The sequence below is a fragment of the Silurus meridionalis genome, chromosome 17 (assembly GCF_014805685.1).
Source record: "Silurus meridionalis isolate SWU-2019-XX chromosome 17, ASM1480568v1, whole genome shotgun sequence".
NCBI lineage: Eukaryota > Metazoa > Chordata > Actinopteri > Siluriformes > Siluridae > Silurus > Silurus meridionalis.
In genome coordinates, this window is record NC_060900.1 from 28,991,166 (window position 1) to 29,001,165 (window position 10,000).

Genomic DNA, 10,000 nt, shown 5'->3' on the forward strand with positions numbered 1-10,000 from the left:
TTTCAGTACCCAGATCCTTCTTCTACACAGCCATGATGTTGTAATTGATGCAGTATGTGGTCTGGCATTGTCATGTTGGAAAATGCAAGATCTTCCCTGAAAGAGACGACGTCTGGATGGGAGCATATGTTGTTCTAGAACTTGGATATACCTTTCAGCATTGATGATGCCTTTCCAGATGTGCAGCTGCCCATGCCACACACACTCATGAACCCCATACCATCAGAGATGCAGGCTTCTGAACTGAGCGCTGAGAACAACTTGGGCTGTCCTGGTCCTCTTTAGTCCGGATGACATGGCGTTCCAGTTTTCCAAAAAGAACTTCAGATTTTGATTTGTCTGATCACAGAACAGTTTTCCACTTTGCCACAGTCCATTTTAAATGAGCCTTGGCCCAGAGAAAACACCTGAGCTTCTGGATCATGTTTAGATACGGCTTCTTTTGTGACCTATAGAGTTTTAGCCGGCGACGGCGAATGGCGCGGTGGATTGTGTTCATCGACAATGTTTTCTGGAAGTATTCCTGAGCCCATGTTGTGATTTCCATCACAGTAGCATTCCTGTATGTGATCTAGTGCTGTCTAAGGGCCTGAAGATCACGGGCATCCGGTATGGTTTTCTGGCCTTCACCCTTACGCACAGAGATTGTTCCAGATTCTCTGAATCTTTGGATGATATGATGCACTGTAGATGATGAGAACTTCAAACTCTTTAAATTTTTCTCTGAGAAACTCCTTTCTGATTTTGCTCCACTATTTTTCACCGCAGCATTGGGGGAACTGGTGATCCTCTGCCCATCTGGACTTCTGAGAGACACTGCCAGTCTGAGAGGCTCTTTTTATACCCAATCATGTTGCCAAATGATCTAATAAGTTGTAAATTGCTCCTCCAGCTGTTCCTTATATGTACATTTCACTTTTCCGGCCTCTTATTGCTCCCTGTCCCAACTTTTTTGGAATGTGTAGCTCTCATAAAATCCAAAATGAGACAATATTTGACATGACATTTCAAAATTTGATATTTTATCTATATTCTATTGTGAATAAAATATAAGTTTATAAGATTAATAAATTATTGCATTCCTTTTTTATTCACAATTTGTACAGCATAGAGCGCCCCCTGTCTGTTTACTTTATTTTACAAAAGCACAGCGTTTTGTTGTTATTATGAGTGTATACAAATAAATAAAAGTAGACATTTAATGATGTAGTGGTCTCATCTGTACGATCACTGATATCATTGTCAATTATATATATAATTATATATATATTATATATATAATTGTCATTGTGTGTGTGTGTGTGTGTGTGTGTGTGTAATGATGCTGTACCTCATGCAGTACACTGGATTTCAGAGGCTCCTCCCACTCTTTACTCCGCCCGACAGCTGCACTTCCGGTCCGCCCACTTTTAACGCGTTTAGGAGCCATTATTATTAGACTCAGCCTTCAGGAGATTTCACACACTTCACTTCTCTTCAGATCACAAACATGTTCAGTAATAAAGATGTCGAATAGTAAAACTCTGTAGGAAAGTAACTGATAAACCTGATCACTGAGCTGCACTTCTCTGTGTGTGTGTTTTTGTGTGTGTGTGTGTGTGTGTGTGTGTGTGTGTGTCTATCTCTGTGTGTGTGTGTGGTAACTATAGCAACCATAAACAAATCTCTGCAACAACGTCACTTCAATTTACCGGAAGTAAAATATTACGCGAAAAAAATGTAAATAAATAAAAATTGTGTTATAATCCCGCATTTCGGTACAAAATGTGATTCATTTTTATAAATTATTTAAATTAAAATTCAGGTTAATGTTTTAGCCCAATTTGCCACGCGGAAATTTAAAATAAAAATAAAATCTATTAAACTTTTTAATTAAATTAATGTTTGTAATTTATAAGAAAAAGCAGAAAGCCGGGACACTGTGTGTGTGTGTGTGTGTGTGTGTGTGTGTGTGTGTGTGTGTGTGTGTGTGTGTTTATTTTTTGCCAAAGTGAATAAAACAATTTTATACACTATAGTCTAAAGTTATTTGTTATAGTTGGTTATATGTTTTTATGTTTATATGTTAGTTGTATGTTTATTTAAGTTTTGTTTGTTAAAAGTTAAAAGAGTAGTTCATTTTTAATTACTACATTAATAGATAAAAACTGCATTAAAATGAGATGTAAATTATATTATAAAAGTTTATAATTGGTGATATAATTATACTATAGTTTTTATTCCCAATGTTTTATTTGAATTAAAATCTTCGGGGCGAGAAATCCGGTGTGCGCATGCGCACAAATATATCGTCTGCGTCATCAACATGCGACGCGCATAAGCAATATGGCGAGCGGCAAGAAAAGCGCTCTTCTGTCTTCTTTGGCCGCTTATGGAGACGATTCCGAGCAGGATTCCGACCAGGACACTGACGAACACGGTACAGAGCTCTGTGTTTTATTACATCTTTACTTTTTTAATCAACTTTAACCGGCGGAAATGAACAGAACCCCCTGAGCTGCTGTACAGAGGGAGATCCTGCTCCGCTCATCAACACTAATGTTCTTTATTTCTTATTTACACTGTTATAAAGTGTAGAATTCATCATCAAATCAGTGTCATGCTTTTTACACCTGTTTATTCTCTCACTTTTTAACACGCCTGTATAATGAGGCTGTACTCAAAACTCCATCCTGAGAGAAATCTGATCTACTGATTAATAAAGTCCACGCGGGTTTTATTGTCATTTCATCCACAAACTGTACAATAAAGTCAACAATATCACAGAGAACAGAGAACTACTACACACACCAGATCCATTACTAACACACTACTCCTAAATGACCAGAGCTGGAGCAAGTTCACAAACTCCAGATATTTCATTAAAGTACAGACTCAGTAAAAGTACAAAAGTTTTTGTTTTCAAGTATCCAAAGAACTGATTTATTAAAACTCTAATATTCCTGTTATCATTTTTATCACCAGATTCTTCACTTAACTCACTTATTAATAGATCAGTGTGCTGAGAGTCACATTCGAGTCTTACACATCAACTGAGGTGATTAAGATTAGATTAGAAAGTTTAATCTAATCTTAATCACCTCACTTTAACGTGTAAAGACTCGAATGTGACTCTCAGCACACTGATCTATTAATAGAATGATATTAAAGACTCAAACACTGATTGATTTCTATTATAATGATCATCAACACAAAACCTTCTTCAAAACAATCACGTAAATAAATCACGTGTGGTGGTGAGTTCAAGTCTGGAGTTTCTTCATCATTTATTCCTCTCTAAATGTTCTGCTTGATGTTAAACTGATGCTGAACTGTATGTTGGTGATCAGTAGATACACCGAGCGTCGATCAGAACACGTGTAAAACAGCGCGTGCGCTCGATCCTGATTGGTGACTCGCTGTTGTTCGTTTGTTCCCATGCTGTAGATGCTTAGGGAGGGTTGGTATCAGCTGTGTGTGTGTGTGTGTGTGTGTGTGTGTGTGTGTGTGTGTGTGAGTGAGTGATCACTGATGTTTGTTGTTTGTTTGTTCCGTGCTGTAGATGCTCAGGAGAGTTGGTATCAGCTGTGTGTGTGTGTGTGTGTGTGTGTGTGTGTGTGTGTGTGTGTGTGTGAGATCACTGATGTTTGTTTGTTTGTTTGTTTGTTTGTTTGTTTGTTCCAGTGCTGTAGATGCTCAGGAGGGTTGGTATCAGCTGTGTGTGTGTGTGTGTGTGTGTGTGTGTGTGTGTGAGATCACTGATGTATGTTTGTTTGTTTGTTTGTTTGTTTGTTCCAGTGCTGTAGATGCTCAGGAGGTTGGTATCAACTGTGTGTGTGTGTGTGTGTGTGTGTGTGTGTGTGTGTGTGTGTGTGTGTGTGTGTGTGTGATCACTGATGTTTGTTTGTTTGTTTGTTTGTTCCGTGCTGTAGATGCTCAGGAGGTTGGTTTTCGGCTGTGTGTGTGTGAGTGTGAGTGTGAGTGTGAGTGTGTGTGAGATCACTGATGTTTGTTTGTTCCGTGCTGTAGATGCTCAGGAGGGTTGGTATCGGCTGTGTGTGTGTGTGTGTGTGTGTGTGTGTGTGTGTGTGTGTGTGTGTGTGTGTGTGTGTGTGAGAGTGTGTGTGAGTGTGTGTGAGATCACTGATGTTTGTTTGTTTGTTTGTTTGTTCCGTGCTGTAGATGCTCAGGAGGTTGGTATCAGGTGTGTGTGTGTGTGTGTGTGTGTGTGTGTGTGTGTGTGAGTGTGTGTGAGATCACTGATGTTTGTTTGTTTGTTCCGTGCTGTAGATGCTCAGGAGGGTTGGTATCGGCTGTGTGTGTGTGTGTGTGTGAGTGTGTGTGAGATCACTGATGTTTGTTTGTTTGTTTGTTTGTTCCGTGCTGTAGATGCTCAGGAGGGTTGGTATCGGCTGTGTGTGTGTGTGTGTGTGTGTGTGTGTGTGTGTGTGTGTGTGTGTGTGAGTGTGTGTGAGATCACTGATGTTTGTTTGTTTGTTCCCGTGCTGTAGATGCTCAGGGAGGGTTGGTATCGGCTGGTTACGGGGACGATGACATCGTTCATGCTGAAGATGGAGATGAGAGAGAGCTGGGGAACGAAGAGAGCGACGACGACGACGGAAACTCGGTCAGTGTCTTCACACAACACTGCATTCATACACTGTCCAGATGTTTACAGCTGTGCATTATTAAATTTATCTACATGGAGTAGAACCTGGAGCTGTGAGAACCTCAGTCTGTGCTGTGTAGAGCAGTGATCAACTTTAATCATCTTCCTACTGATCAGAATCAGAGAGAACTTTATCACCAGGTATGTTTACGTACATGGGGACTTTGACTTGGAGGTTGAGCAGTGGGGCTGCAATGATTCTCTCAGCAGTCCTGACCGTCCTCTGACGCCTCCTGGTGTCTGATTTTGTAGCTGAATCAAACCAGACAGTTATAGCTCTACACACTGACCAGACACATTTTCAGCCCGAATAATTTTAAAGATCTCAACTACTTCTTCCAGAACACTTCCCAGTCTGGTGGCTAAAACCTTAGAGAGCCGTTTATAGTTGCTGCATTACAGGGACACGGGTCTCCAGTTCTGTATGTTAGATCTCTGTTTTTAGGGAGTAGTGAGAAGACTGCCCTCCTGCAGCTCAGTGGGAGCAAACCTCCAGTTAAACTGTTGTTGAGGACTTCCAGCACGTCTTCTTCCACAACGGCCCAGAAGCACTTGTAGAACTCTGCTGGAAGTCCATCTATACCCGGTGCTTTTCCACTCTCCGTACTTTGTAGGGCTTTGAGAAGCTCTTCTGAAGTTATCGCTCCACTGAGTGCTGCATCGAGGTGTTCAGGGACTTTGAGCAGACCTCTTATGAAGACCTGCTCTGTGACCTGGTCCACTTGGAGCTCGCTGGTGGAAAGCTTTTCATAAAAACTGCTCTCTTGCGTAATTTGTTGGGTTTGGATAAAATGTCCCCAGTTTTGGATCGCAGGTTGTGGATAAAATGTTTCTGGCCAGAACTTGGATGAACCTCCATCTGGTCTGCGTTCTAGAAGCGTGATCTTATTAGCGCACCTTGTACTTTTAATCTTAGGAGGTCAGATAGCTGCTTCTTCTTCTCTGTAAGGGTCTGAACACAGTCCTGATCTCCTGCTGGCTGTGAAAGGGAGTGGAGTTCTTCTGCCTCACCACTTCAAATATCTCCGCTCTCTTCCTGCTCTCTCTCGCCCCATTAACATTTAGAGAAGCTCTGTGTATGTCCTCCATAACAAACCAGAAGAGGGTTAATAACAGCGGAGTGTGCAGCCACTGAGGACTGAGAAGACTAAACCGTTTCACCTCCGACATCACACAAGTTAGTGAGTTTCATCAGAATCTTCTTCAGCCCATAAACTTCCTTATCCTCAAACAACCTTCACTCATGAACCGTTTAATAGCTTCATAAAACCGCTTTAAATCAGGAAAGTGATCACTGATGTTCACCAGACGCATGTTTTTAGTGACTTTAAGGAAGTGTTTAATTTCAGTGACAGTATATTGTTTATTAAGAGTATTACTCACAGCAGGGTTGGGAACACTGGACTCAGACACAACCACATCACTCTCTGTGTCACTTTCACTTTCTACGGCTTCCTGCTCCGCCTTTTTCACCTTCTTTAAAGCAGCTTTTCTCCCCCTCTCTTTTTCTTTCTGGGGGTTTTGAAGGCGACATGTTCAGTTTCCATCATTACAGAGTCAGTAATCTCATCCATCATCACGTGTCCTTCACCGACAGTGATCTCCTGTGTGTGAATCATCACATCATCAGTGTCGAGCTCTGTGTTACTGTCCTGAGCACTGAGCTCAGTCTGCCCAGTGCTCCCAGTGTTAATCACCTCCCCACCGGACACTGGGTTAGTTTCATTTTAATCAGAGAGAGGAGCCTTCCATACCGGGAGAGCTCTCACCAAGATCCTTCATCAATAAAGGGGGAACATTTCACAATGTAACTCTTTTGGATGGGCTTGAAAGGGGAAACACATGGATGAGTGAACCCCCGACTACAATCCAAACCACTGCACTGTTCATCCGTGACGCCGCCACAGCGTTTTATAGCCAACCACCTTTCCTGCAGCCCGGAGATTTGAGGAGCTGCAGGGACGGTGCTGAAGATCTACATGTTGATTGTGATTGAGCTGTTGTGGAGCTCTGGTGTAGAGGTTCAGCAGCAGGGGGCGCTGTGGAGCTACAGTGTATATTGTATTGGTATTAAACTCCACAGTAAACTCATGTTGATCAGTAATGGAGTAGAGTGTGAATGTTGTTTATACTGTTTACAGATGAAATATTTACTACTGTGTGTTTAGAGTTTATATTACTGATGTGTATCAGAAGAAGAAGAAGGAGGAGATGCGTATATTAGGAACAACGTTTATTTAATCTGTTCATTAAAGGAGAATATAAATGAGATGAATTTGTTTATAATGATAAATGATGCAGATGAATGGATGTGGAGTGAATATGAATTGTTGTATAGGTGCATTCTGGGTTTTTAGACCAGGAAATGATGTCATTAAATGGGGTGTGATGTTCTAATGTTATTAATGGCTCAGGATCAGAACACACTTTTAATTAGTTTAATTTTTCAGTGAGTCACTTCTCTACACTAACATTCTCATTGTGTGTGTGTGTGTGTGTGTGTGTGTAGGAAGTGGACGATTCAGACTCGGCTGAACTTCACGATGATTCAAAGGTATTTTATATAAATACAAAGAAGTCCAACATTTTGATTGATTTTTGTTTTAGATTTATTTTAATATTTAAATGAATTAGTGAACTTTTTTAACTCGTTTGGGAAATGAACTCATGAAGGTCTCCCAGGTTTTATCTGCTGGATTGTGTGCTTCAACCAGTAAGAGTTTATAAAGAATAATAAATCTAAGACTCACACGTGGAGAATAAAATCCTCCCAGATCTCGTTACAATCCTGCACTTATTGGCTACATTTTCCATCAGTCATTTAGTTTCCATAATGTTACTGTCTGGAAATAAAAGGTTTGAGATGAGTGGTGGATATAAAACATCATGGCACCTGCCTGTAGTAGAGACTCAACCCAAGATTCGTTTTTTTACCACCAAGATTTTTTATGCGAAAGTTCTTCTGAAACACATAAACACAAACACCAGCCGAAGCTCTGTGACGTAAACAAAAGTATAAAGATCTAAATCACAACACTGTTGTTTGTTTGGAGCAGAAATGCTTTACAGCATGTTGTTCACTGGACCCTGATCTTTCCTAATAAACGGGGATCAGCAGCAGTGGATGTGTTTGTGACTCGTTATTACAGTAATAATGTGAGTAGTGTAGTTTTTTATGCATGTTGTTGTTGTGTGTTGTTTACACACATTCAGCAAATACATTCATTACACATTTTCCATTAAAAACAGAGATCTGAAATCACAGCGTGAGACTGAGAGCTTTAGAATGATGTATAGTGACTCATGTTCCTCTTCTCCATTTTTCTTTCATCTATTAAACATTAACACCTGAGAACACTGAGGTATCAGTCACGCTCACGCAGTGCTGAAGACTCAGAGCTTAAACCTTATCTAATCTAATCATCAGATATCTGATAAACTCTAATCTACATCTAGTGAAGGAGTTCAGGTCGGTGAGCTGCATGTAAACCAGTGACACCACCTCCACCCCGAACACCACCTCCACCCCAAACACCGCCCTGACACCACCTCCACCCTGAACACCACCTCCACCCCAAACACCACCCTGACACCACCTCCACCCTGAACACCACCTCCACCCCAAACACCGCCCTGACACCACCTCACCCGAACACCACCTCCACCCCAAACACCGCCTGACACCACCTCCACCCGAACACCGCCCTGACACCACCTCCACCCCAAACACCACCTCCACCCGAACACCACCCTGAACACCACCTCCACCCCAAACACCGCCTCCACCCGAACACCACCTCCACCCCAAACACCTGACACCACCTCCACCCCAAACACCACCTCCACCCCAACACCACCTCCACCCCAAACACCGCCCTGACACCACCTCCACCCCAAACACTGCCCTGAACACCACCTCCACCCCAAACACCGCCCTGAACACCACCTCCACCCTGAACACCACCCTGAACACCACCTCACCCTGAACACCACCTCCACCCCACCACCGCCCTGAACACCACCACCGCCTGACACGTTCTCACCCCGAACACCACTTCCACCCCGACCACCGCCTGACACCACCACCGCCTGAACACCACCTCCACCCCAAACACCGCCTGAACACCACCTCCACCCGAACACCGCCCTGAACACCACCTCCACCCCGAACACTGCCCTGAACACCACCTCCACCATGAACACCACCTCCACCCCAACCACCGCCCTGACACCACCACCGCCCTGAACACCACCTCCACCCCGACCACCGCCCTGAACACCACCTCCACCCCGAACACCACCTCAACACCGAACACCGCCCTGACAACACCTCACCCCAAGACCACCCTATATTTTGGGGGATGAGCTAATCTTTATAAAATAATAATTATAATTATTATAAAAATAACAAAATAATAAATTCACCATATATTTGTTGTGTGTGTGTGTGTGTGTGTGTGTGTGTGTGTGTGTGTGTGTGTGTTAGGATGTAGTGACTGGTGAGAAGAAGGATCCCAATGAGTTGGTTGGTGAGTAACTTCTATAACACACACAACCATTTATTTCCGAGAAGAGTCGTGCGTGCGTGCGTGCGTGCGTGCGTGCGTGCGTGTGTGTGTGTGTGTGTGAGAGATCAGGTGTTAACTTGTTTAATTTCTGATGAAGTGAGTGTATCAGCTCTGAGTGAGTTCCAGTGCAGGAAGTAATAAAATAAGTAATAAACACTGTTACATCTCACACACAGACACACACACAGACACACACACAGACACACACACAGACATACACACACACACACACCCCATACACATTCTGTAACATTATAAACATCTAATGCATCATTAATACACTGAAAATATCTGCTGAATTTAAATAATAATAAGATAAATACAACGTTTCCTCTGTGTGTGTGTGTGTGCGTGTGTGTGTGTGTGTGTGAGAGAGAGAGACTCCACATTGTTGTTTTCTTTTTTTCCCCCTTTTCCTCTTCATGCTTGGTGCTGTGAGTGTTCAGGACAATCAGACGTTGTTGTCTGAACTGAACGTCTCTGTTTTTGTCTTTTGTGGAGTGAAAATGTCAAAGTTTCAGCTCTAAAGGTCTCACACAGTCCTGACAGATCCGCTTTGTGCTCTAAAGTCTGAAGAATCTGCTGTGTGTGTGTGTGTGTGTGTGTGTGTGTGTGTGTGTGTGTGTGTGTGTGTGTGTGTGTGTGTGTGTGAGAGAGAGTGTGTGAGAGAGAGCACGGTCGGTTGCCTGCCTAAAGTTGTTTGTTTTGCTGTGTTTTATGGTGCTACTGGGCACCAGGAACTCCCCAGTGTGTGTGTGTGTGTGTGTGTGTGTGTGTGTGTGTG

The 10,000-nt window shown here is 42.8% G+C and overlaps 1 protein-coding gene across 1 annotated transcript in view; it reads left to right on the forward strand.

The window, feature by feature from the left end:
* Positions 1 to 2,268: 2,268 nt before the first annotated feature.
* LOC124400369 (SAP30 binding protein) overlaps positions 2,269 to 10,000 on the forward strand; it is a 34,574-nt gene continuing 26,842 nt past the window's right edge. The window contains 4 exon segments of the mRNA XM_046872151.1: positions 2,269 to 2,419; positions 4,491 to 4,606; positions 7,158 to 7,202; positions 9,135 to 9,177. Of these exon segments, the coding sequence (XP_046728107.1) occupies positions 2,326 to 2,419; positions 4,491 to 4,606; positions 7,158 to 7,202; positions 9,135 to 9,177 (298 nt within the window). The 5' untranslated portion in view covers positions 2,269 to 2,325.